General features: G+C 55.7%; 2 protein-coding genes across 6 annotated transcripts; one reads left to right on the top strand and one right to left on the bottom strand.

Moving 5' to 3' along the window:
- Nucleotides 1–201: 201 nt before the first annotated feature.
- On the top strand, nt 202–9,163 carry AGPAT2 (1-acylglycerol-3-phosphate O-acyltransferase 2). Its single transcript, XM_051807678.1, has 6 exons — nt 202–449; nt 4,384–4,517; nt 5,045–5,220; nt 5,412–5,507; nt 6,985–7,057; nt 7,521–9,163. Exons 1-6 carry the CDS (start codon nt 262–264, stop codon nt 7,670–7,672), a joined length of 819 nt encoding a protein of 272 aa, XP_051663638.1. The 5' UTR covers nt 202–261; the 3' UTR covers nt 7,673–9,163.
- A 433-nt stretch (nt 9,164–9,596) lies between these two features.
- On the bottom strand, nt 9,597–26,444 carry EGFL7 (EGF like domain multiple 7). Of its 5 annotated transcripts, none has more exons than XM_051807674.1 (11): nt 26,221–26,434; nt 24,992–25,377; nt 22,094–22,162; nt 17,070–17,255; nt 15,355–15,477; nt 15,047–15,159; nt 14,436–14,531; nt 12,997–13,161; nt 12,087–12,151; nt 11,604–11,764; nt 9,597–9,909 (listed from the first exon to the last, which is right to left on the bottom strand). In XM_051807674.1, the coding sequence occupies exons 4-11, from the start codon at nt 17,147–17,149 to the stop codon at nt 9,741–9,743; spliced, it is 972 nt and encodes a 323-aa protein (XP_051663634.1). In that variant the 5' UTR covers nt 17,150–17,255; nt 22,094–22,162; nt 24,992–25,377; nt 26,221–26,434; the 3' UTR covers nt 9,597–9,740. The 5 variants fall into 5 exon arrangements, with proteins under 5 accessions (XP_051663634.1, XP_051663633.1, XP_051663637.1 ...); XM_051807673.1 differs by having other exon boundaries at nt 24,992–25,286; XM_051807677.1 differs by lacking the exon at nt 24,992–25,377 and having other exon boundaries at nt 11,602–11,764; nt 26,221–26,425.
- Nucleotides 26,445–26,971: the final 527 nt, after the last annotated feature.

Below are 26,971 nucleotides of genomic sequence, written 5' to 3'. Positions count from 1 at the left end.
AAGAGGGACCTTCCCTGACCACGAAGGCACCCCGCTCCAAGAGGGACCTTCCCTCCCCATGAGGGACCCTCTTTCCATGAAGGACCTTCCCCCCCACGAAGACACCCCGCTCCCGGAGGGACATTCCCCGGGCGCCCGTCCCGCCCCGCTGAGGGAGCGGCGGGGCGGGACGTGCCGCCCACATAAGGCGGGCTCAGCCCGGGCTTTTCGGGGAGGAGGCGGCAGTGGTGGCGGCAGGAGTTCCTTCGGGTGGAGCCCGTCATGGAGCTGGGGTGGCTGGTGTGTGGCACGGCGGTGCTGCTGTTGCTCCACGTCCTCATGGAGCTCAGCCCCGCCGTCAACTTCGCGCTGCGCATCGGCTTCTACTGCGTGCTGTGCCTGGTGTCCTCGGCGCTGGCGGCCGCCGCCTGCCTGCTGGTCAACGGCGGCCGCACCGTCAAGAACATGAGGTGAGCGAGGGGGCACGGGGGTTGTCGGGTGGGACACACGCTGGGGACATCGGGGGCAGCCCCGGAGCGCTTGGTGGGGTGGCGGCGGCGGCCTCTGTTACATCAGCCGGGGTCCCCCCTTGGCTCGTGGCGTGGCCGTGGCTCAGCCCTCGCCCCCAGCGAGCCGCCTTTGGGGATGAGGTGCCTGGAAGGTCCAGACCCCGCACGGGGTGGGGGTTTTTTTGAGGGCGGGGGGGAAGCTACAGGACGGCAGCGTTTGAGGGTGGCAGAGCGCTGAGCAGGCTGCGCAGGGAGGTCGTGAATTTTCCCTCTCTGGAAACATTCCAAACCCACCTGGGTGCATTCCTGTGTCCCCTGCTGTGCGTGACCCTGCCTCGGCGGAGGGGTGGGACTGGGTGATCCCCCCCCTTCCAGCCCTGACGATTCCGTGGTTGTGTTTGGGGTGTTTCCTCCGTGCCCGGCAGGGTGCCATGTGCTGCCCGGAGCCGGCAGCGGGGCAGCCGTGCAGCTGCTGTCAGCCCGTGTGTCCTGACAGGACGCCCGGGGCAGGGGCTGAGGAGCTGCTCTCGTCCAGCAGCTCCTCTACGTGCCAAGGCGCGTTTTAAGGGCAGAGATGGCACTTCTGCTGGCAGCGCAGGACAACTCCGTTTCCTGGATTTGCAATCCCATAGGCAACTTTTCACCTCCATATCCGGGCCGGGTTATATGGATGCAGGCGAAAGGGGAGCCCTGTTGCCTTATTACGTCCTTCTGGATCAAAGGTTGGGCAGCGTCTCAGCAGGTGGAGCTGGACTTTGCTTTGCAGTGTGGCTCTCACAGGAAGGACTCAGGGCAGAGTGAGTGGGCACAGGGCACTGATGTGCTGCCTTGAGGGCTCTGCCCTGCCCACCCCAGCCCGTACTGTGGTTCCAGGCTCTGGAAACAGCAGTTTGCTCTGGAATCTCCTGCCTATCCCTGTCTCCAGCTTTGGTTGCCTTGGCTCATTCAGGAGCAGCTTTCTAATGCACAACCGTCTTTGCAGCTGGGAGAATTTATGATGTCAGTGATAGAGATGCTCTCCTTTTAATTCCTCCCCAGAAATAAACCCTCTAAATTTTCTGTAACCTTAAAGGAATTATTTGGGAACAAGAACTTCTTGCATTGGATAATGCCTCATTTTGAAACTCTGAGCTGAGTTTTTGCCAGAATCACATGCTGGCACTGGCTGATGATCCTTGTGATGGATCCCAGCCCTTGGGAGGTCTGTGGCTGAGGTGATCCAGCAAGTTCCTTATTTCTCCAACGTCCCAGTCTGCTTATTCCAGCTTGAGAAAGGAGGTTGGAGCAGAGCATGTGCTGGTGGACAGACAGTGATAACAGTGTCACTGTCTGGCGCAGAACACCCCGTTCTTGCTGTGCTCCTGGCTCCAGTGCCAAGCTGGTGTGGCTTGGAAGAGGTGGCCCTGGGTGTCTGATAGAGATAGAACTGTTTATCTAGTGGTGAAACCTCTTGTAAGGGCTTCAAATCTGGTAAGCAGATTTCCTTAGACCTTGAAAATCAGGGTATCTCAAACAGGCCTCTGGGATAGCCTGTGGAGCACAGCACGTGAATCTGAGGGCTGCTGGCTTTCACACTCAGACTGTTATGGATGCACTGAAAAGCCACATTCCCTCTTATTTTTGTACTCTTTGCATCTGGCATTATGTACACTGGGTTTACAGCTCTCTGCAGCTTTGGCTGCACCAAGTCTGGATGGTTTATACCAAGAGAGAAGCTGTTTCTGGGGTTTGAGGAGGGTCGGATCCATCCTCTTAACCCTGTGGCTGACGTGGGCAGCTCAGCAGGGCTGCTGGTCACTGCTCTGAGCTGTGCCCCTTTGCCTCTTTCAGTGGCTCACACCATATCTTGTGCAAGGAAGCACTGGCTCTGGACTGGCAGGAGGAAGCCGGATGGTTGCTCTTGAGTAATGTGTAACCAGCCTCTCCCGGCAGCCACTGAGCAGTGTGACTTCCAGAGCAGTGACCTCGTTTTTGGTTGGCAGTCAGAAGGGAGGAGAAGTGTGATTTAGGTCAGCCTGGTGGCATGGCATCCCCCATGACCTCACTGGTTCGTGTCACCCTGCCTCTTCTCACGGGCAGCCTCGTCTCTTCACTTGAGCTACACCCCCAGAACCTTGGAGCAGGCCCATGGAGCTCTGGAGCTCTGCATTCCATACACCTCCCTGTGTCCTTTCCCTGGGTGTGGCCATAACCTTTGGAGCGAGTTGAACTGAGGACTGATAACAGTGTCACCCGGGGGCATTGGCCTGGCCTGAACTCCAGTGTCAAAGCCAGTGCCTGGATGGTCTGCATGGCAGGACACCCCACAGAGATGGGAACCCCACTGTGGGTAGGAGCAAGCTGGGGAAAGTCATGTGGCTCAAGAGCAGATGGCAGGGATGTGGATACTTTTGGAGAGCAGATGCTGGGAGCTGCTGCCAAGCCAGGATGAGGTGCTGTCCAGGTGCTCACCTCCTGCTCTGGGTGACAAGGATGCTTCCCAGGAGGATGCTGCTGCACAGCTCTTCAGCTGGATCCTGTGGTGGGGTGGCAAAGCTGACACTGTCCCTCTGTCTCCTCCTGTAGGGAGGAAAGCTCCATCCCCTGTCTGCCAGGGAGAAGGTGTCCCTGAGGCAGGACATCCAGGTGCTTGCTGGAGGGCAGGTCAGCTCCTGAATCAGCTCCAGGGGAGAGCAGAGCAGAGCTGGTGGCTGTTCTTGGGAGCTTTGCTCACGTGCAAGTTTCCTCTGCCACCTGTCCTGGTAAATGGCTGCTCCCCTGCCCAAAATAGCCCCTGTGTTCTGCCAGCTTCTGGCTGTGTCCTTTGGCCCAGTTGGAGGGTCCCCAGGTCCCACCTGCCTGGGGGTGGCACAGATGGGCCCTGCTGCCATGGGCTGGCAGGGGCTCGGCCGGTGGGCCTGGGCTGGGTGCGCTTGGCAAGGGCATGGCAGCCTGCTCCATGTGTTGGCACGGCTGAGTGGAGCTGCCAGTGTCTCCCAGCCGGGCCCCCAGCCCTGGGAAGAGCTGGGAGCTTTGTCAGACCTGTAGATCCACTGGGGAAGGGAACTGACAGGCAAAAGCTTGATGTGTTTGCCGGGGGGCACCGGGCCTCTGCCAAGCTGCGTGGGGAGCATCCTGATTGCTGCTCACATCCTTGGGGTGTGCAGGGAAGTCTCTCACCTCCATTCCCCTCCTCTCTTGGACTCCCATGAGGTGATGGCACTCCAGGTTTGTTTGTATCATTGAGCAGCATCTTCCAGCACTGTGAGGAGCAGAATGGGCAGAGCCTTCCTTGGGTGTTGGGTGTGAGGGCTGATCCCTGCGTGCTGGGGAGTGGCAGCTCCTGGGAGAACTGTTTGAACAACTTGTGGGGGGGGGCACTGATTGCAGGAGGAAGACACTGGTGGCACTGGAGCAGTCCAGAGCCGTGGCACAGGCGAAAAGAACAGCATTCCATAGCTGGGACTGGCTGCAGGAGGAGTGGTCCTTTATCCAGTGCTGAAAACAATGTCCCTTCTCCTGGACTTTGGAGGGTTTCCAGTGTGCCCTCTTTGCAAGGCTCTCACAGCTGCACTAGGCTGGGCTTACCATTTCTAAAGAGCCTGTTGTGAGCTGATGCTGTCAGCTTAAAGGAAGCATGGGCTACTGAGTCTGGCTGAACCAGCCTCAAAATTACAGTCAGCTTCCCCCAGGCTTCCAGTAAAATTCCCACACTAGGAGTGGAGAGGACTTGGCATGCAACTGAAGTACCTTGAGCATGTGGGACCATGAAGGGCAGACACCTGGGTGGACCCGAGGGTAAATAAGACTGAAGGTTCTCTGTCCTAGAGTTCTTCTTGTCTTTCCCAACCCACCCTGGGTGTAGCAGCCCTTGTCACCCCCCTACCCCATGACTGACTGCTCTTCTCTTCCACAGAATCATCAAAGCTGTGGTCAAGACCTTCAAGTATTTCTTTGGCCTGAGGTTTGAGGTGAAGGGGCTGGAGAACTTTGAGGTGGAGGGCCCTGCTATCATTGTGTCCAACCATCAGAGCATCCTTGACATGATGGGTGAGCAGCTGGTGGGAGGGAAGGAGCAGTTCTCCTGCTCACCATCAGAGAAGTCCTGCTCGTGTGTCCTGGCCAAGCAACCCCTGCCCTGGCCAGTCTGTGCTGCAGAGCCAGCTGGTCCAGCTTCCCTGTCAGTGCTGGACGTGGGAAGGGTCTCCCCTCGCTCTGAGCAATCCCACACTTGTGCAGCACCCCAGGTACTGCTGCCCCTCGGGTGTTTCCCAGCTCCCTTTTACATCCCTGCCTCGCTGGTGGCCTGGCTGGCCCAGCGTGTGTGTCAGTGGCCCTTCTGGGCTCCCTGGGACTGAGGACTGAGCTGCCTCTGGGGGGTTCTTGCTGTCACCTGCAACCACCCTGCTCCACTAACACTGCTGTGTGCCAAGTCTCCTGCTCTGCTGGTGGCAGTGGAAGCCAGGATTGAAACAAGGCATCCCTGTCCCCTCCCAACCTCAGCTCGTGTCCCTGTCCCACCTGAGGTGCAGGCAGGCAGGGTGACTGCTGGGTCTTGCCCTCTGCCATCCCATTAGGGCTGATGGAGATCCTGCCTGACAACTGTGTCCAGGTGGGCAAGAAGGAGCTGATGTACACGGGCACCGTGGGGCTCATCATCTACCTCGGCGGCGTCATCTTCATCAACAGGAAGAGCACCAGCAGCGCCAAGATGGTGATGGCTGAGGTTGCCAAGACCATGGCAAATGAGAACGTGAGTGTGGCCGTGGGGCTCGGTGGGGTGGCCTGTGTCTGGGCACCCCGGGGTGGCACGGGGGCATGTGGAACTCCTGGTGCTGGCTGACCTGGAGTCACAGCCACCTGCAGCTCTTGGCAGAGCTGGCTGGCAGCTCGGGGCACTGCAGGTGGATTGCTGGAGTTAAGCCTTGTCTCTCCCATGTGCAGCTGAAGGTGTGGGTGTACCCAGAGGGCACAAGGAACTGCACTGGGGATTTGCTGCCATTCAAGAAAGGAGCATTTCACCTCGCTGTCCAGGCACAGGTAACAGTGCTCTGCCCCTGCACAGGCACCCTGAGTGCTTTTGCAGTGGCATTCCAGGCTGGTCATGCAGTGTGTGGTTTATTTGCTCTCAGGTTCCCAGGTAACACCTCCCCAGGTAAACCACTGTTAGGTGTCAGAAGTGCTGCCCAGAAAGAGCCAAGAGCCTTTTCCATCCCCTGTGGGAGTGACCTGACCCTGGGGACAGGTGGCTGCAGGCAGTGGAGAGCTGCCTTTTCCTCCCTCCTGCCTGCCCCAGTCCCAGTGTTCCATCTGCAGGGCAGGCACACTTGACCCTCACTCCAGGCTTTCCTGGCAGTGCCTGTGCCCAGGGGCTCCTGGGGGCATGGCTGCAGCCCAGAGCTCCTTCTGGGAAGGGAGCTCAGTGGGTGCTTTCCTGGGGAATCCCAAAGCTGTCGATGCATTTCTCAATCCCCCAGGTTGCAATAGGGCAGAGTTGATTCAGGATTGTTAATGCTCATGCTTTATAGCAACATCTGGGCTTGCTCTGTGTGGAAATAGCTGCTCCCTCCCTGATGGCCATATGGCACTTCTTGGTATGTCTTTTTTCCCCAAAGTGACAACATCCATGAGCAGTCAGTGGGGGAGCAGGCAAACAGCTCCTTGGCTTCAATCAACCAGAGCTGTCCATGCTCTCAGAGGGGGCTGCTTGCCTGGGCAGGGCACTGGGGCAGTGTGCCAGGGACTGGGACGATTCGAGGCCTCAGGGGAAATTGGTTTCCCTAGGAGAGATGTTACAGCAGGGATTCTGGAGAAGGCAGTAGGTGCCAGATCTCTTGCTGAGATCAACTAGCTAAACCCAGGGTGCAGCCTGTGTTGTACCATCCCCATTCCTGCCTGGGTGACGCAGCCAAGGCAGGGCCTGGCAGCTGCTGGAAGGGAAGGATGTCAGTGGAACTGGTACCCGCCTCTGCTACACCCCCCTGAGTCACCTACTGTAGATCCTGTCTGTGTTATCAGCATGGAATAACGACTCCGTGCCTGCCCTCCTGGCCCTGGCTCTGCCTGAAGCTTCCCTGGGAGCAATTGATGGCAACTAGTGACTCCTTTTCTTAGAAGCTGAAGGAACAGCAACTGCCCTGCCCCAGACACGTGCTGGTACAGCAGGCAGGGCCTGGCAGAACAGGCATCCTGCAGTGTTTGTTTGCAGGACAGACAATACCCAAGCTTTGAAGCCTGGCTTGGGATGAGGAACCCTAAAAGCCAGTGCTGACCTGAGGCTGAAGTGGAACTTGGCCCTAGTTCTTTGAGTATCCCTGTGCCTTGAGTTGCTGGGGAGTGGTTTTGATCCTGTTTGACTCCTAATTGTCCCAGCCTTTGGAAGTGAGTCTTGCTGTGTGTGCCCTGTGTGTCTGAGAGCCAGGCCAGGTCAGCTCTGCTGTGTGGGATTTGCTGCCTGTCTCTGGCCAGCCCTGAGTTGCTGCAGTGCAAGTAACTCCTTTTTCTTTCCTTCCCCAAGGTCCCCGTGATCCCTGTGGTGTATTCCTCCTTCACCACCTTCTACAACCCAAAGACAAAACTGTTTACATCAGGTACCAAAGAGTCACTTGGAGACAGTGTTGATGTTGTCTCCTGTGGAGATCTGGTTCACAAGGGTGTGGGAGGGAAGCAGAGCTGGGGTGAACAGGAGGAGTCCCACTGGGAGATGTTTGGACTCAGTTCAAAGCACTTGGCACCAGAGCCTGGGCTGGGTTAGTTCAGGAAAGGCTGTAATTAAATACACTGAGGGATGTTTTCATTAAAGATTGGATACCACCTCTCCTTTTCTGGGCAGACTCTGGCTGGGGTGGCAATTTGGGGCACAAGGGGAATATTCTACTTGGCACAGCTCTTGGTCTAACCACAGATCAGCCTCTGCCTGCACTCCAGGGATGGATGCCTGAAGCCCTGAGACGGGATGAGGGCTATGCTGGGACTGCCCAGGGCAGGGAGCAGAGCAGGGAACAGAGCTCCTGTGGCATGTGGGTTTCTCACGGGCTCCTCTCTTGTTCCCAGGCAAAATCAAGGTGGAGGTTCTGCCCCCAATAGAGACCAAAGGCCTGACATCAGACGATGTCACCGACCTCACTGACAGATGCTTCTGCACCATGAGGGAGACCCTCTTCAGGCTGTCAGGCCGTCCAAGTGAGGCCAAGGACTCGTCCTAGAGGCTTTTCCAGTGATGTCACCGTGTGGTGGTGGCTGAAGGGACTTGTTTGTTGTTGCCAAATACTGAAGGAACTTCTCTTCCTCTGCAGTGACTTCTAACTCTGAGAACACCGTGGACTGGCACACACAGGGTGTCAAGCCAGCACTGAGGTTTCCCTTCGAGCGGATTTGTCTTATGGGTTCATTTTCTCACTATGAAACGTCTCCTTTTTCTGAATTTCTCAGGCATCAAACTTGTGCTACCAAAGGGCTCAATGACCAGAGGGGTGAGTTCCGCCAGCTCAGGCAGCTGGCATGGGGTGACAGCAAAAACCTGGCTGGAGCCTGGGCTCTGCCTCACGTGAGTGTCCCTGCACGTGTGTTCCTGCAGGCTCAGCCCTGTGATGTCCCAGATGGAAACCACCAGGCAGCAGTTTGTATCTGCACAACCTTGATGCTCAGAGAGGGCCGAGAATTGGGTGAAAATGCAGATTTGGCTTTTCAGCAGTGCTGGGAATGCAGTGTCCCCCCCGGACAGCCCACAGCACTGCCACCCGGCACAGCGGGACTCGCGGGCCTGTCTCCTTGAGATGCCAACCGCATCTTGTTTTGGGAAACTGCTGGCAGCTCCCTGCCGCGGTGGTGGCTCAGCCTGGCCACAATCTCGGTGCCTGCAGTGCCCCCTTACAGATGCAAAGGGCTTTGTCGGGCTCGTTTTGTCACTTGTCATGGTCAGCACCGGCCGAAAGATGGTGCCTGTCCCGCGTATCTCTGCCGCTCTCCGAGGATTGTAAAACCCCCTCGGAGCCACAGGGTGGGTGAGCTGCAGCTGGAACGGGGCTTGGGAGGCCTCACCTCTCCCTTTTGGGAACACGAATTCCTTTCCCGGTCAGATAAAGGGGGTTCCCCTGTGCTTTGGGGTGATGGATGGACCAACAGAGCTCCTGGATCCCTCACTGGGAGCTGTGGAAGTGTTGATGCCCTCGAAGGCTGGGTCAGGTCCGCGGTTCCTTTACCTTTAGCTCTGCTGTTCATGGCACAGGGGACCTTGGGATGAGCCACCTGGGGCTACTCAGGTAACCAACACGACCAGCTTTTGCAGCCTGTGTTAGTGGAATCGCAGTTATATGGTATTTTGGGGTTAAAGCCTCAACTGGGAAAGGCAGGGAATTCTGTGGAGGGAGCCCTTGGGCCGAGCTGGTGCTGGCAGGGGCTTTACTGGAGGGGCCTTATGGTACAGACTCAGGGGTCAGACCCTCTGTGGGATGGGTCGGGGTGGGAGGATGGGAACCAAACCAGCACTTTGTGAGAGTGGCAGATAAAGGGCTGTCATGGAGGGTAAACCCAGGAGGGCCCTGGGAGGGCTCCTGAGGGATGGTAACCATGTCTGACTCCTCCTGGGAGGAGGGAGCAGTGCCTCTGTGTGCAGTCATCTGCTGTTCACTTTTAATTGGGTTGAGGATGTTATGTGCTTTACAAAAAAAAATTACACCTATGATTATTTAAATAAAGGAGCCTCCTGGTCTTGTGTGGGAGCTGAGGGAGGAGGATGTGGGGTGCTGATCCCTCAGCTCTTGCAGGGAGGGGGTTTGGTGATTGAGGGGCAGTGGGGGGTCCCTGTCCCTCCCTGTGCCCCCCAGGCAGAAGGGCTGTGCTTCTACTCCCCAAACCACAGGGATGGGCACCCTCTCCCTGTACCCAGTGCAGGGACCATGTGCACCTGTCCCCTGCCGTGGGGCTGCAAGGACTCGTCCCCACCTTTTCCATGTGACAGCAAGTCAGGGCAGTGTGGGGAAGCACTGCCCTGCTCGGGCCAGGCCTGTGCTCTGCAGGGCAGGCAGCACAGCCAGCCCTGTGCCCGCTGCTCCCTGGGAGAGCACGGCCTGGCATAATGCTAAGGAAAAGCCAGGCAAAGCTAAACAAACTCAGCTTCACACACAGGCAGTCTGGCACAGCCAGGCACTCATGGCACGAGGTAAGGCATTTATTTGCTGCCTCTCCAGCAGGAAAGGGGGGAGATGTGGAGGGCTCGGAATCCAGTTTGGAAGTAACTGCGTGACCTTTGATAAGGTGAGCTGGAAGAGAAAATTATGGAGATGCTGATGGGAAACCAGCCTTCTCCTGGTACCCTGTGCCTTCCTGTAGATGATGTGGCTTTGTCCCCAGCCTGGGGCTGGAGAGTGAGATAAGAGCTGCGGATGCACTCGGCTTGTTCCAAGGCCTCGGGTGTTCAGCTAGAGTTCGTTCTTGCAGGAACCTGGGAAGATGGAAAAAAAAGAAACAATTCAGCAACATCCGTAGCCTGGGTTTGGTTTGTCTCTTTCCCAAGCAGGCTGACCTTAAACCTCTGTGAATATCACCTACACTTGCAGCTTTCCCTTTGGCAAACAACCCTAGGCTAGCTCTGTCCCACCACGCTTGGGAGTGTCACTCTCACCTCCCTGGTGTGTCACAGTCCTTGCCTGGCCCCTGTGTGCAGTGTCCCAAAGCCAGTGACAGTAACAGTGACAGTCTGTGCTGGATCAGGGCTAATTCAGACTTAGAGAGGCCAAAGTGGTTATGGCTTCAAGAGCTCTCCTCTGGTGCCTTTGCTGGTGGTGTAAAGAGAAAGTAGTTTTTCTTGGTCCTGACACACACCCCCACTGAGCAGCTAATTGGGGAGTGCAGTTTTATTGTAGCATTCAGTTGTGAAATGCTTCACCAGGCACAGAACGTGGATGGCTGAGTAACTCCATGGGATGCCCTGTGAGCCCCAGGGCTTGCTGGAGTATGACAGGACAGTTTTGTGTCCTCCAGGGACTTGCAAGACCATGAAAAGGAACAAAAACAAGTTTTGCTTGCTGGAGCAGGCAAAAATTAATTTCAGCACTTTGGAGTCATCCCTTGGAATAAATCCATGTTACCTTGTGATACTGCTCACATTCCTCAGTGCTGTCACTAATAATATGTACAGAGCACTACTAGGAAACTCAGTCTGCTGGAACACTCCATGGTTCTGATAATTACCCCTTTCTGAGATGCTTTTTAAGTGTCTATTTGCAGCTACTTTGTCTTCAAACAAGTTCTTTGAATTCTTTTCCATCTAAGCCATTACTGAAAGCAGTGAACTGGGACTGGATATGCCTGAACCAGTTTCTCTTGAGTCTCCTGCCATGAGCTCTGGGCTGTTGCTGCACACCAGCTCCTGAGCTGGCCCAGCCATGCCTAGTTTGTGGAATTATTTAATGGGAAAATGAGCTGCAAAGAGCTCCCTATCAAAATAAAGTGTTCACATGGTTGTGCTCTGCTTGGAGTCAAACTGCCACTCTCCAGAGCACCACAGGGCCATGAGGGGATGCTACCCCTCTCTGTGGTGCCATGGTGGGACCCCCCCACCTCCAGCCACTTCACCCATGGCAACTCTCACTGAGGTCTCTTGCTCAGTTTGCTGCTTGGGAGACCCTCTCTGGTGCACTGCTTGGTCTGTAGGCTTCAAAAAGAAATACCCAAAACTTCCCAGGCTCGTAAATCTGCCAACTTTTGCACGCTCCCTAAATTTCCCTGATTGACTTCTTGGACTGTTAATTTCCTAAGAGCTGGGAGTTCTTTTCTAAGGACCAAATTACAAGGATACAGGAAGGGACTGCAGCCACGAGGTGCTGATTGCCAGACGTGACCCACTGCTCACAGTGGCTCCCTCTGCTCTGCCCCGCAGCCACGTTTCCTTGTGCCAACCTTACAATTTTTGGCTGCTACATGGGCAGTCAGATGGTGCAGCCACAGAAACGGCTTTGAAATGAAGCTAATGGGCTGTTTGTGTTCATCTTTTATTAACTGCAGGCTGCTGAGCTTGAGGGAGATCTAGATTAACAGTGGCAGATGTGTTACTGATCTCGCTGGCCCGCATCTGCTCACCGTGGCCAGTGTGGGTGGAGGGAAATCTTTCAGCCCTGATTTTCCAGGCACTTACACGTTTCCAGCCGCTCCTCGAGGAAAGAGATCTGCTCGCTCAGGGAGTCAATTCTGTCCAGTTGCTGGAGGGAGTGGGACAGTCGGCTGATGGGGTCTGTGCCGACGTCCTCCGGCGCTGATGGCATGAGGTTGTGGAAAGGGGCCAGCACCAGCTGGAGTTTCTGCAGGGAGAAGGGGAGCCATGAGTGTGTCCCCCCCACACCAGGAGGACCTCCTGAAGGAATGCAGCACCCACCAGGTCAGGCTCGTGGGGCTTTGGTGGTGTTCAAAGGGCTGCTGGGCTGGAAAAGCCACGGCGTGGGTGCTGCCGGCAGCGTGGAGCACAGCTGGGATTGCTGCTGGGATCGCTGCCGAGGCCAGCACTGTGTTAAAAATAGAGCTGGGGAAGAGGGAAACCCTGGCTGTGAACAGCCCGGGGTGGGAGCTGGCTCAGCACAGCCTCGAGCAGCAACAGGGCAGGGCAGAGGGGTGTGCTCAAGTCACCTGCTCCAGCGCTTCCACTCGGCTCCTCAGGTCGTTCATTTCTTCCTTCACTTCATTGGAGGGACCTGAAAAAGTGACCAGGGGAAGGTCAGTCAGTAAAAGCCCATTGCCCAAGGTGAAGTGGAAGGTGCTAGGGAGAAAGACATCTCTGCAGGGCTCAGGCCAGGCTCTGCTGTTTCCCCCTGCCCTCTCAGTGAGCCCCCAGGGTCTGCCCTGCCAGAATCAGGCCCCAGAGCATCAGCTGGATTCAACATCTGCTGCAAGCACTGGCATCTAGTCCAGCTGCTAATGGCACAGGCTTCTCCTGCTGCTGGAGCACCTGCAACAGTGAGGGATTCTTCAGGTAATGGGGTGATGCTTGAAGGACAAGGTGTCTGGTGGAGCCTGGCCTTTGGCACCCATGTTGTCAGAGAGCACCCAAGGTGCCCTGTCCCACGGTGGGCACAAGGAGTCGATCCTGCTGAGGGACCAGGACAGGGACAAAGGCAGGCATGGCACATGCAGGCAGTGCCCTGCTCTCCCAGGTGTTTGCTGCGTGATGCCCGTGCTGGCCACAGCGCATTATTACTCACGGTACGAGTTTGAAGTGTCACAGCGCGTACCAAAAGTAATAATGGGCCGTCACCAGCGCTGCTCCTCGAGGCTCTGGACCTGCCCTGTGGGAACGATGATGGTGATGGAGAGAACAGGCACATCCTGGACACCACAAGCCACAGCCAGGCTGTGTCACTCTCACAGATGGATTTGTGCACAGGGGAAGTTGTTTGGGTGGGAGAGAGAATAAAGTCGAGGGGTTCTCTGGCTGTTGTCCCCTCTCCGGCCACAGCTGCTCCAGCCAGTGGTGCTGAGTGTTAACCCCAGCTCTCTGAAGGCTCAGAGCAGCTGGGGCTGCACTGGGGGGACAGGTTACCTGCTTGGCTGAAGGTGTCCATCTCGGGCACTGGCACCAGGGGCCGGCAGTCCTTGTCATCAGCAGCGAGGGCAAAGCCATCCTGGCACATGCAGCGGTAGCTCCCGGCTGTGTTGATGCAGAGCTGGCTGCAACCATGGCTCTGGCTGGCACATTCATCCACATCTGAAACACAGGAATGACTCAGTGAGGGCAGGAGGGATAGGGGTGAGTGGCACAAATGGCTTAGGCATGGGGGGCTACAATGGAATTCCAGCAAGTGTCCCCAGAATGTGCTGGTGTTTGTGCTGGGCACAGCTCTGGGTGTCTCAGCACCACCAGCATCTGGGACAACCCAGCTGGATAAACCTGTGCTAAACCTGAGGGGGATCTGGCCTCCTCCCCTCTGCCCACTCCCCCCACAACAGAGCCAGAAGCAAAAGCTGTGGTCAGAAACGTCCCGGCTCTGGCCAGGCAGGCGCAGGCAGCGCCCGGCTCTCATCCTGGATTTACGGCCAGGGTTTTGGTTCCAGCCAGCTGTGGTGAGGAGCCATCAGCCTTTCAAGTGTGTACAAAACCCAGTAACCTCTCCTCACACGGGGGAGTTATTAGAGCTGTTCCCACAAAGCAGAATGAGCTGAACCGCTTCCCACGCCCGAGCACTGTTTTAGGCAGTGGGAAAATCTTTTCCTCCTGCGCTGGAGCCGGAGCTGTCACTGATGGGCTCAGCTCTGCCTAGCCCAGCATGGGTCAATGCCACACACTCCTCCTCTGCCTCACAGGAGGGTGGAAAGCTGGGAGAAGCTGGGAAACGCCATGGCAGGGGCTTTGCACCACTGGTGAGCTCCACCCTGCCCGATTTCCCTGTGCTGTGAGGAGCATCGGGCTGCTCCTGTGCTGGAGAGGAGCCTGGTGCCTGGAGACTGCCAGGCTTCCCTTCCACCCCTGGATATTTACAGATTTAGTCCCTGCAGTAAATGGGTGTCTTAGTTTACAGCAAGAGTTTACAAAGCCTGGGAGAGGGAGGATCACAAGCACACAACCTCGGGCCAGCCCCACAAGGTTTTTGTGCTGCAGAAAGGCTCTTGCTGGTGTGCTCACAGCTCTGCTCACTCTGACCAGAAGCGGAGAGAAAATGTGGGTGCCAGGACTGCACATGAGGACTGGGAGCACTGAGGCAGCCAAAGGGAGTTCCCCTGGGAGCCAGGCTTCCCATCCTTTCCTGGTCAGACCATCAGGCATCAGTGCCATGGAGCGACACGTGCAGCTGTGCATGTGTGTGCACCAGGCATGTCCCGAGGTCTGGTAAGGAGCCACAGTGCTGGTCCCTGTCCCCACTAAGGGGTCGGTGCATGGTCAAAGGACAACCAAAGCCCCATGGCAGCAGCTCTGATGCTTCCCAAGACGAGCTCTTCCAGCAGCAGCACAGGGAGCAGGGAGAGGAGTGACATGGCCAGTACCTGTCTGGCAGGCTCGCCCCGTCCAGCCGGGTGGGCAGGCACATCTGCCAGGAAAGGTGCAGCTCCCGCCGTTCTGGCACGGCACCCAGCAGAGAGCTGTGAGAGGAAACACCAGCACAGCATCACCCGGCAGTTCTGGGGGTCCTGAGCTCCCCCCTCCCACCCTGGATGCAACACACACACTGCACACCTCAAAACACACACCAGCACCAGCCCAGGGGCAGCAAAGACAGAGGGAGGAGGGTGATGGACTGAGCGTGTCAGGGGATGGACTGACTGCTGCTGTGGTTTGCATTTGTGGCCTCCTGAAAGCATTTCTCTTCCATTACTGCTGATTTATGTGGAAAGGAATTACTCGCTTTATTTATCCTCTGTTAACTATAGAGGTAATGAGCGATCCCAAAGGAAAAAGGCCCAAGAGGCAGCAGAGAAAGGCTGGGAATTAATCAGATATTGAACTGCATTTGGTTGTGATGTTTAAAACTTAAATGCTTTCCTAGAGGGAGAATCCACCTGACAGGCAGAGTGTTGGTGAATGAGAGAACTGGTCCTGGGCTTCCTCCAGGAACACGAGGGATCTGGGGATGAGCACTGGTCCAGCAACCTCTTACCTCTGTTACAGCTGAGTGTGTGAGTGTTTGCTCTGCTCCAACCAGGACAGCACGAGGCCACGGGCTCGGGCAGCTGCCTGTACCTCTGCCGATAGGCAACTCTGTAGATGGTCCTGCAATGCAAGGATGGGGCTGAGCTGGGTGCCAGAGCACCTTCCCCAAGCCTCCATCCCATTCCCTGCACTGGCACCCACCACCAGGCACTGGGAGCATCGTCCCTTTGGATCGAGGCAGGACTGCCCCCTCCCACAGCCCCCCCAGTTGCTGCCACACTGGGAGCAGGTCTGTGGCCCAGGCAGTGCCCTCACCTGTAGGTGCTGCAGACACGGTGGCCCTGGCAGGTGGTGAGGTAGGGCTGGTAGACGGGCTGGACGTGGGACTCGGTGTAGGCGCCCGCCCGGCTCTGCGGCGCCGCGGCACAGACCCTGCGGCTGAGCAGAGGGGACAGGGTCACATCTCACATCTGACAGCCTCTCTCTGCAGAGGGTGAGTGAAACAGCAGTGCCTAACTGCCCCAGTGCCCTGGGAGGACACTTCAAGCTGTTTTGGGGCGCTGGCCCAAATCTGGAGCACTTTGGGCTGTACAGGCACTTCCCCCCCTGCCCCTGTGCCAAGGCACTGATGCCTCCTCGAACATTCACCCAGCACGGTCCCTCTGTCCCAGGGGAGCAGTCAGGACTCAGATTTAGGGATTATTTACTCATTCCATTCATCATCTCCCTTCCCCTAAAATTACTCACTTTCTGGGGGGATTTTTCCTTTCTGAGACTTTTGCATTCCTGAAACAGATGCCTCTGTGGTCACTAAGAAATTAATGACTTCACAGGCAGGGTCAGGCTCACCGCAAAAAAAAATAGAGGCTAGATGAAAGGGGCCCTCCAGCCTTCCTAAGATAACTGTTATCCAGCCAGAAACTTTCCCAAGGTTAACAGCCAAAGTGGTCTCAGTTAAATACCCTCTTTTTCAACATTTTTCAGCCCAAGCAGGTCAGTCCTACTGAGGAACTCATCCCCTCATCTCAGCCTCCCAGCTCAATTAGAAACTAAAATAAAAAGCCTGGGAATTAGCATGGACATCAGATGGCTTCCATTAACTCCAGAGAACTCCTCTCAGCCTCGTGATTAATGTTATAGAAAATGCAATTTTTAAATGGCAATTGTTTGCTTTGCAAAATTTAGAATAAAGCTCCGGTTGCAGCCTGTGCGTGAGAGTGAGGAATTCAGCTGTGGTTTCAGAATGTGAAAGGTTTGATGCTGGAGGAGCATTTCAGTGTAAAAACAAACTTTGTAGAAAATGTGAGCTGTATCTAGAGGTGGATGTTGAGCTCCAGCTCCTCTTGGTTGGGGAAGAATCTGGGGCACCGAGCTCTGGGCTTCCTCTGATGCAGTGGGAGCTGAGCTGTGCCTGCCCAGCCTGCACTGGGATCCTGAGTGCCAGGTCAGACCCTTTTCCTGGAAAGGGAAGGGAAATTGCTGGATTTGCAGGATCATGGACCACAGCACCATCCTGGGGAGCACAGGGCACAGCAGGCACCAGCCCACCAGGGCATTCCACACCCATGTCCCCCAGATGTTGTGTCCATCAGAGCTGGGAGCTGCATCCTCCTCTGATGGGAGCTGCATCCTCCTTTGACAACTTTTTCACAAGGCTCAGCTGCTGTGATTGATAGCAAGATTTCACAAATATTTTTGTGAAGGATGTGCTTGAAAGAGACAATAATAATAATAATTCCTGAACAGCTCAGGGCCTGATCACCTTTTGACTCTCACGGACAAAAAGCCCAGAGTGTCTTTGTGTCCCTGCCTGGAGCTAAACGGGCATTTTCTCTGAGAGGTTTTTTAGCTTCAGTGACAAAGCAAACAACCAGCAAAGGGCTGCCAGAGCCTTTTTCCACCTCCTGACCAGCCTGGGGAGCTGCCCATGTCCATGCTGGCCAAACAGGGCTCCTCACCTGGGGAGGATGTGCCTCACCATGACATGCACATGGGCAGGCCTGGGAGGTGCAGACAGAATGGGGCCTTACCCTGCCCGGGCAAAGCCATCGGTGCTGGTGGTGCTGAGGATGAGGAGGAGTCCCGAGAGGAGGCAGCTGAGGTGGCACATGTCCTGTCCCTCCCACAGCACCCCGGGCTGTGCAGCACGACCAGCTCTCACTCTTCAGTGGGATGTGCTGCCTCCTACCACATGTCCTGTCCTTCAGCGTGGAGCCCTGCAAACAGGAGAAGAGCAGTGTGAACATGCATGTCCTTCCCCAGCTGGTGACATCTGACACACCCCTGGAAAGGGGGACACACCCCTGGAAAGGAGGGAGCTCCTCCAGGCACAAACCCACTTTTCCCCACTCATCTCAATATTGTGGTGGTGATTTACCCCAGGGGATGCCTGGAGAGGCTCTCACAGCACCAGGGTCCACTCAGTCACGTGTTGAGAGACAGGGAAGGGACCTGTGTCACCCGAAACACTCTGCTAATTCTAGGCAGTGAGGGCAAAACAATGGCCCCTAATTTCTTAATCCACACAGCATTGTAAAGCTGTGTTTTCCCACCACATAACACACTGAAATCTGATCTTCTTCCCTTTAAAATACAAGTTCGTGCCAGAGAAAAGTGCTGCAAGGGCCATATGTACCGTCTGCAGAGTCAGATCTGAGCCACAAATAAAGAGCTTTTGATTTTCTAGCCGAGGACAAACATGAAACAAGGCAGAAGAAGGTCAGTAACAATATCTAATTTAAACAGTATTGCATTTAAACAAACCAGTTGGCCTCCGGATGGCAGCAGCTGAAGGAGGAAGAAATAAAGAAACCCACCTTAAACATACACCAATTAAAGAAAGAATCTGTTGTTCTGATTAAACCTTGAGAAAAGGGAGGCAACACAAGAAAACTCCTTCTGAGACTGGAAATATGGTGACTGCAAACCAACTTGCTAAAATCCCCAAGTGCTCTGGGGTGGGATTGGACTAGAAAGTTGCAGGTGGATCCCCAATCTCCATTAGGATTAATTCCTAACTCTGAGACAACTTGTTAGGGATAGCCACCATATATCTGTAGACCCTGCAGGTCTCAAATCCCTCCTCTGAGGCACTCAGGATCATCCTTTCCTTTGTGCAGGTAGAGAAACTTAACCATGGAAAGATGGAGACTCACAACTGCAGAGAAACCAGCCTGGTGCCTTCCTGTTCCTTAATATCAAACATCAACTATCAAATGTCAAATATCACAGCATATTTCCATGCAAACCCGGTTTTGAGGATGTAAGGAGGATTTTGGTGCTATAGAGCCTACAGTCCTCCATTCTCCTCCAAACACAGCAAAAAACTTCCTCTCCTAATGACTGATTTATGGCATCTCCACCACCAGGAAAGCAAACCTTGCTTGACCCGCAGGAAGGTTTTTTATAAGTAGTGAAGAAGCCTTCTTTTTCCCCAGTTCTCCTGGAGGCATCCCAAGGACACTGGTGTACAGACACACTAACTCCCCCCTGCTCCGCCAGCCAGCTTTCCCAGGGCTATACTGGGACACATATTTTCCCTACAATCCCAGATCCCCAGGCCAGCAGTGCTTCTTCTGAAGTCTCTAAGTCAAACTCTGCCAACCATCTCCGTCCTCCCACAGGATTCCCGTGGCTGCCATTGGAGCTTTCCCTGTGGGGACAGCAAGAAACGCAGGGCACGAGCCTAAAATACAGACGGTTTGTTTTTCCACTTTGAAATGGAGCAGCACTGCCCTACCTCGAGTGTTCAGAGGATCCCTCTGGGTCATAAAACTATGGTTGCTTCATACAAGAAAAAGTTGCAAAAGTGCAAAACATGATAGTCTATACTTGTCTTTTTTATAATTTTATGAAAATCAGCCTCTTTATAGCCACTGAAGATCTTCCAGCCTGTTGCCACCACCTATTCTAATATTGCTCTTTTAACACATATAACCCAAGAAACATCTTTTTATGATTAAAAAAAAAAAAAGAAATAGTTTTTGGTCACTGCCTTTGTAGTCCCTCAAATGAAGAGGTCTGGCAAGTGAAACTATGAGGGTGCCTCTAAGTTTCTGCTGCTTCAGGAGTCAGCAAAGCCTCCTTGGCTGGCCACGTGCTCCTGTCTGGGGATCCTTCTCCTGCCAGCCAGAAACATTCCTATAGCTCTCCTAAGTCTGCTCTTGCCTCACCTGCCACAGCCACCAATGGCAAACACAACCCACCGCACAGGTGAGCAGCACTTTGTGCAGCTCTGCCCATGGAACCAAGACTAAAGATCCAGCTGATGGCAGCAGGAGGAATCGAGCTCTGTCTGCAAAGGGATACTAGACAATCCAGCCCCTCGGGAGGATGCAATAAACCTCACAGGCTGCACTTTTCCCAACAGCCTGGCCTGGTTCTGCAGGTGAAACCGTGGCTCCAAGCCGTGCTCTGGCCCTGGCCTGTGCCCTTAGAGCCAAACCCTCCTGGAGAGGGTCTGCACCAGCCGCAGGGGGATGGATTGTTCCTTACAGACACCTCCAGCTGTTCCCTGCGCAGGCTGGGATGCGGCACCGCGGGGCACGGCAGGCGGTGCGGGCGGGATGGAGCGGGACGCGGGGATGCGGGCACTGTGGAGCGGGGAGAAGGGAGGGGGAACGGCGGAGGGGGCTCCGGGGGTACGGCACGGTGCGGCGGCACACGGGGACACGGGACCGCGGGGGCTGCAGGGACACCGTTATCACGCAGCGGCTGCGGGGACCCGGGAATCACGGAGCGGGCTGCGGGGACCCCCGGAGGCCGCGGGGGGCTGCGGGGACGCGGGTGTCCGAGGATCTGCACGGCCCCGGCGTCCCGGGGGGCTGAAGGAACTGCAGGGACGCGAGTATCCCGGGTGTCACAGCGTGTAAAGGGACGCGAGTGTCCCGGGGGGCTGCAAGAACTGTAGGGACACGGGTACCCCGGGGGGCTGCCGGGACGCGGCGCAGGGATGCTCATCCCGGCCGCAGCAGCCCCATCCCCGCTCCCCGGCACTGCCCGCAGCCCCGCAGCCCCTCCGCCGGCCCAGGGGCCCCCCCGGCCGCCCTCCCAGCGCTGCGGTACCGAGCCCCGCTCCCCCGACACCCCCCGCCCCTCCCCGCCGGGGGATGTGGCCGCGGCCCCTCCGGCCGTGCCGAGCGCCGGGCGGTGCCCGCCGGGACTCACCGGTGCCGGTGCCGGAGCCGCGGAGTCTCCGCCGCGCCGCGGCCCCCCCGCGCATTTCCTCCCCCGGCCCGAGCCGGTCCCTCCGCCCCGGCCCAATGAGCTCCCGGCGGGGAGGAAAGCGGAGCCTCCCGGCCGGGGGGAAGCGCCGGGGCCCGGGGAGCCTCCGCCTGCCCCCGCCCCGCCGGCCCCCGCCGGCCGCCACCTGCCCCCGGCGCCCCGGGAACATCTGGGGACACGGCAAGACCGCCGGAGAAATCAGTTCTTGCGGGGGGGGGAGTCATGCGGGGATAGGGCAGGACCCCCCCAGGAGCCCAGCCTGGGGTGGGGGGACACGCTGGTGGTGCGCCCCGTGAGTTTTCGCTGCCTCTGATGGAGACGGGATTGCAGGAAACACCTGCCCTGGATTGATCTGGAGCCTTACCTGGTGACCCCCACGTCAGGCTGAGCCCCTCAGCCCCGGCGTGCCCCACACTGCGAGGACACGAGGTCCCTGAACCCCCTATGGCCCAGCTCGCCTGGGTGGGCAGGGGATTATAGCAAGAGGGGGAGATCCCAGCGCAGCCCCCGGCCCCTCGCCCAGGGGTGTTCAGACTCCCCGGGGAAATGGTCCATCGCCAGTGCAGTGCCCAGGGCAAATTTATTTCTCTTTGCTAAAAAATATTGTGGCTGGTTCCGCGCTCCCCACGAGCACATATAATTTTAAGAGGAGACGTGTTTCCCTAGGTTAGAGACCTGGTCCACAGCCTCCCGCCGTGCCCCGTTAATCCCCCTGAGCTCATTACAACAGCGAAGTCCTGCAGAAGCCGGCAATAAATTGCCAGGACAGGGAGGCTGGTTTTCAGCGAGCCCTAAAGGATGATTACAGGATTCCTTGGAGGGCCCCCCAGCTGTGGAGCCATGTGAGGATCGACCCCGAGAGACTCCCAAGGGTGACACACTGGGCTCAGCTCCGGCTGGGCAACACCTGCCCCGGGACAGCTCAGGCAGCCCATCCCAGCTGCCTACAGGCTGCTCCTCTTAAAATGCCCAGTTATTTATCAAAGCAGTTCGGTTTGTGCCAAATTGCCACTTGTTTTGTCTACATTTTTGTCTGGAAAATTAGAGCACAGAGGCTTATTGTTTTTCAAATGACTTAGGCGCCTGCCCATGCACAGAGCCATTCTTGAAGATAGTGGGGATCTGATGTGCGAATGAATGGCAGGATACAGCCCCCTGGGAATATTTGTTCCCATTAAGTTTTGTAATTTTTTCGAAAGCATGTAAGCATTTAAAGGAAATATTTACCAGCTAAACAACAATGGCGCCAAAAGAGCAACTGAGATCACTGGCCCATCCCCTCTATTTCCTCAGGGATACGCTGAGGCCGCTGATGGAACTGGAGCTGTCTCGGGTCGTGCTGCACCCCCCCGGGAAGCTGATGGGTGCTGGTGTTCTGGAGTGGGGCTCCCCGTGTGAAAGGAGTTTTGGTGGGATTCTCCCTGAGGAAGGGAACAGAGGGGAATCCGCTCTGGGATGTGCTGGGATCCCTCCCAGCAGCAAAGGAAAGGCTTGCTGGTGCTGGTGGAAGCACAGCTCCACGTTACACAGCATCTCGTACAGCACAGGCGGGGTTGCTCACCCTGTGGATCCATCCTACCTCCAGGGAATGATTTCAGCTCATTTAATCTCCTAAACACGAAGCAGAGGCAACTTTTCCCAAGAGCCTTGAAGGGACGGTAATTATCTTGTTATGCCGAGAGTGTTACTGTTTTTTCTGGTGTACGGGGGAGATGAACAGAGCTTGAATTATTGCCTAATAATTGCAAAATGCGTTTGGAAGCCAAGGGAAAGCTTCTCCATCCGGCCATGCTGAAAGCACAGGATCTCATTTTGCAGCCAAGGCACTCACCTTGTCCACGGTGCTCCATCATGTGTCCTGGGCAGGGATCCTTTCCTTAAGGAGCATCTTGATTTCTTACTGTCAGGACAGAAAAAGCCCACTGTTACACTCCCCTTGTCAGGAAGGCAGAGAGCAGTGACCCAGCCCTTGCCCATGATGGACCTGGTGTGGGATGCCCTGGACACTCCCAAAGGTGTGGAGCTGTGGAGGATGAAACATTTGTGGAGTGGGGTGGAGGATGGAAGCAGGATCGTGACTCCCTGTGGCACTGGCACTGAGCTCACACCACTGGTGTGCCAGAGGCACAGACACTGTGGTAGGGCACAGGGAGGCCCTAACTGCTTGGGAAACCTTTGCCTGAGTCCCTGGGATACCAAGCGTAAATTTGATGGTGAGGAAGAGGATGGACTCATCCTTCAGCTCTCTGCAGGATACCACCCAGCACAGGACCAAGCACACCACTTTCCAGGGTCCCCGGTGGAGCCTTCTCAGCCATTAGGCAATTATTCCCTAAGTGCACTGAGCACTTTAAAATTCTGCCAGTATTTTAATTGCAAAATGTTTGCTTCGCAGTTCCATTTATTGGGTCAAATCTTTGCTCAAGCAAGTGCCCGTGTCAGCTGCTAAAGAACTGCTTATAGCCCATTAAAAGAGCATTTAATCCTCTGCTCTTGGGGAGGGTTCGGTGTCTTATGTGCTAATATTCATTATGCTGGGAGGAAATCCCCCAGGACACTGCCTGGCAAAGTTCCCTTGGAAGCAGGAGTTATGCCAGTTCAGAGTGGGGGAAGATCAGATCTGTTGGCACTGTTAAGGTCAGTGTAATGAGCTTCTGACAAAGGCATCAAGGGATTTTGGCTCCTGCCTGCAAGGCTGTCTGAATTTGAAGTCCTCCCTTGACCAATGTTTTACATTTTTCCCCACAGCTTTCTCCCTCACACACTAGAAGTGTACTCCCATGACATCTAATATTAATGCCTGTCTTCAGGCCAAGAAAGAAATGTTTCTGCCCAACCTCCCTCTTAGATTTAACAATGTCAAAACCTCCTTGTCTCCCACTGGCTTTACCACCAGTGTGAGCTGTGAAGGACACCGAGTACTGGCCTTCAGGTCTCAGGCTGTGCCCTGGGCTGGCTGTAAAAGTCAGATTTTCACCCACCCCCCTGTTTCCTAGAGCCTGTCCCACAGACCTGCCAAGCCCAGTGCACCTGCCTGGGCATCCAACATCCCCCTGAGAGCATCTGTGGTGGATCAAGGCATGGAGCTGTGGGCTGGAAGTGGTCCCCTGTGCGATAGGAGAGCTTGGAGGGTGTGAGGTATCTGGGGATGGGGGGACTTAACTTTGCTCTGGCTCTGTAGGCACAAAAAAGGAATGATAACAGAGGAGAATTAATAGGAGGTCAGCACTAAAGTCCCACTTCAGAGAGGAGCACTTCCATCCCATCACAGAAAATGGGACGTGCCCAGGCACACGAGTGCTGCCCCAAACTGGGGCCAGAGGTGCTGAAATGGCAGATGGATGGGGGGACAGGCAGGAGAGTGACACACATACAGATGCAAAACCTTTCAGCTGCTACAAGCCCTGGCTGACCCCGTACCTGCTGTGGACAATGGGCTCTCACTGGCCTCTGCGGGGGTCTGGCACAGAACTGGAAGCACTTGCTAAAGCAATAGGAATTTTTGGTGCTTCTCAAAAAAAGGGGGGAATGGCTTTTCCTGTTCTAGGACAAATTCTTCTGCTCAGGTTTTTCATAAGGCTGTTTGTAAACTTTACACTTGAGTTGAGGCTTTGGAGCAGCCCCTGCTCTGCAGAGCTCTGTGAGGAAAACGACCTCCCACTATTCTATTATGTCCTATATTGTTCTCAGCTGCGTCAGCTGCAGACCAGTTATCTCAGTGGAAATCTAGATGAGTCCACTGATGGCAGTGGGATAAAAACAGGTCAAACCAAGAAAGGTACTTGGCCTGTAGCTCTCAGTCTGTTGTCACCAGTTGCCCAGGGCTCTGTGTATTATAACCGAGACTGGAGCCCCACAAAGTGGTATTTTTTTTGCCTGAGTAAGGACTTAACAAGCATTAAGTGTCTCAGGACAGGTGTGTTATAACTTAAGGTGACCATGGGGACAATCAGCAGCCGAGCTGCAGCTGTGCAAAAACAAATGCAAGAACAGGGCAACATCCCATAGCTAGGTTTATTTTCCTTTGCATGCACACTTGAGCTCTTATTTACATTTAGAGAAGGCAGCAGTGGCTGCAGTGTAAAAACTGGGAAATGATTCATCCCACCCAGGAATAAACTGAATTTTGCAGCTTTCTGTGAAATTTCCCTGGCAAAACACAGCATTAGTCAGCAGGGAATGGTCCCCCACCCCACTTCCCCAGTGAATCACTCCAGAGGGGAGCATGGGAAGTGCAGTGGGATAGCTGGGAGATGCAGGACAGCTTGGTCCCTGAACCGTGACCATCCTAGGGAGCAGCTCAGCAAAGAGCATTTCCCACAAGAAATGCTCTGATTTTTGCTCTGATTATCCTTCTCTTCCAGGAGAAAATCTCCAGCTCCAGGAACCTGTACTAAGCAGAGCTCCTCTCTGCCCTCACCTCCCAGGCTGTGAGCAGGACGGGGATCCAAGAGCTCCCTTCGGGAGAGAGGACAGAGCAAAAGAAAACATTTCTGATCACCCCCTTCTCTTTGCAGAGACGCTTTTCTTTCCCTGTCTGGTCTGAGACCTCTCCCCTGGTGTTTTGCCATGCCCCCCTGCTGCTGGTGGGGCTGTGAGGCAGGTTGGTTTACCCTAATTTGTTGCAGTTTGTAAATCTGCCTCCCCCGGGCCAGCCCCATCTGCAGCAGCAGAGCCTGGGAAATGCCTCAAATGAGCCTCCAGACCAGATTCATTTTCTCTTTCTTACCTCCAGGGAAACTTGTGAGAGATGGTAGTGGAACGGCAGAGAGGGGGGAGTAACTCCATTGGCAGATCACAGGGAAGAATACTGAGACTCTGCCAGGACAGACTCCATGTTTTCCACTCCTGCCCAGAGGTGGATTATTTTTGAGGATGCTCAGGATCCAGCCACCACATTTGGACTTCTGCCTCGCACAGCTTCCCAATCCAGTCTTAAATTGATTTCATCACTGACAAAGCCTTGTTGTTTCTTCTTATTTTTTATTCTCTGCTCAGTGAATTGATTCCACGAATGTTAGACCCTTGGAAAAAGTATGCTGGGTTATTTCTACTGAGAGCATTCACTGGTGTGGTATCTCAGCTGCTCTTTTATCCCAAAATACAGGCAGGTAGCTGAAAACAGACAGCATGAAAATCAGCCGGCTCCATGGCTGTAAATTTGGGAGGCTTTGCTGAGCTCCAGGCACGCACACCCAGCACGCTCCAGGCTCGGCTGTTAGGCAGGACAAAGCCTTGGTGTGACAGGCAGGAGAATCCCTGCCCACATCCCTGTCCTGCCCCTCATCCTGCCTGGATCTGGGGCTGAATTTGGCAGCACAGAGAGGAGACCAGCAGGCAGGGAACACAGGCAGAAGGATGGACAGTGCGGTGGTGTATCAGTGGTCAGAGAGCAGGCAAAGGAAGAAGGGAAAGAGTAACAGAAAGTGAAGAGATTTGCTAAGAATTTGCAGCCATCTCACAGGAATTTGTGCAACTGTTTGCAGCCTCTACACGCACAGGAGGTAAAATTTACCCATGGAGTTCTCTGCTCCTGGAAAACATTCTGAGTGCCAGTGGGGTGAATTAAAAATAACGGTGCTGGAGGCTGAGCTCCACTCTGAGCAAAGCAGACAGCCTCACCAGGAGCTCAGATGAAGGATGCTCTCCACACCTTTCTGCTTTAAAGGATGCTTTACACACCCTTGTGCTTTGAAGGATGCTTTACACACCCATCTGCTCCAAAAGATCCTTTACGCCCTTGTTTGCTCCACGCTCCTACCATCATCTCTGCCTGAGCAGGGGCAAAACCCCCCGGAGCCCGCAGGGTCTCACCTGGCAAGGACACACTCCTGCTGCCCCAGTGCCAGCCCCACATCCCATCCCATCCCATCCCATCCCATCCCATCCCATCCCATCCCATCCCATCCCATCCCATCCCATCCCATCCACCCCATTCCCATTATGGCTCTACAGTACCTGTAGCACCCCACTGTCCCCCGCTGTGCTGGGAGCAGCCCCAGTGCTGTGCTCCCAGGTGGCTCCCGGTGGCCATCCCTGCCCGGCCATCCCAGGTCCAGCGGGCCCAGGCACCCGCCCGGTGGCCCCGGCATGGCCAGCTGCCGGCCACGCACAGGCAGGAGGTGGCTGCTGAGGTGGAAGGGCGGCTTTTTATGCTTTTCTTCCTGTATAAATCAGGCCGGGGATGGACAATCCCAGACAGGACTTCCTGTGTGTGTTGTGAGCTGATAACAGGCGCCGCGAGGAGAACAAACACGGCCGCCCCGCACCCTGAGAGGGAGAGGGGCCGAGGGGCGGCACCCCCACACCGTGACCACCAGGGATGGACACGGGGGGCTGAAACAGAAAGGAGGGAGACACGAGTCCCCGGGGACACAGGGAGCGACAGGGCGGCCGCCCGGGCTCCCTTCTGCGCCTCACACGAGGCATAAGATGGGTTCCTGCCCCCCGCCCTCCCGCCTCGCTGGGGCACATTTCGGCAGCACCCACCACAGACACCACTCATTCCCCCTCAGAGGGGGTGGATCGGCGGCAAGTGGGGATCCCCATCCTCCCTCACAGCCCGTGCCAAGCATGGCGGGGTTGGCGGCCATCTTGTCATGAGGGGCCATGTTGGTGTTAGGCACCAGCGGAACGTGTTCTGGGGAATTTGTGACCCCCTGAAATCTGGGTTACAGCACTGTGGTCAGACAGTTTGCTGGATGGCTTG

This window comes from Manacus candei, unplaced genomic scaffold (assembly GCF_025592945.1).
Source record: "Manacus candei isolate 608988 ecotype Guabito, Panama unplaced genomic scaffold, ASM2559294v1 h1tg000071l, whole genome shotgun sequence".
Lineage (NCBI taxonomy): Eukaryota > Metazoa > Chordata > Aves > Passeriformes > Pipridae > Manacus > Manacus candei.
Note: the sequence above shows the minus strand (reverse complement) of the source record. Positions and strands in the feature narration are given on the sequence as shown.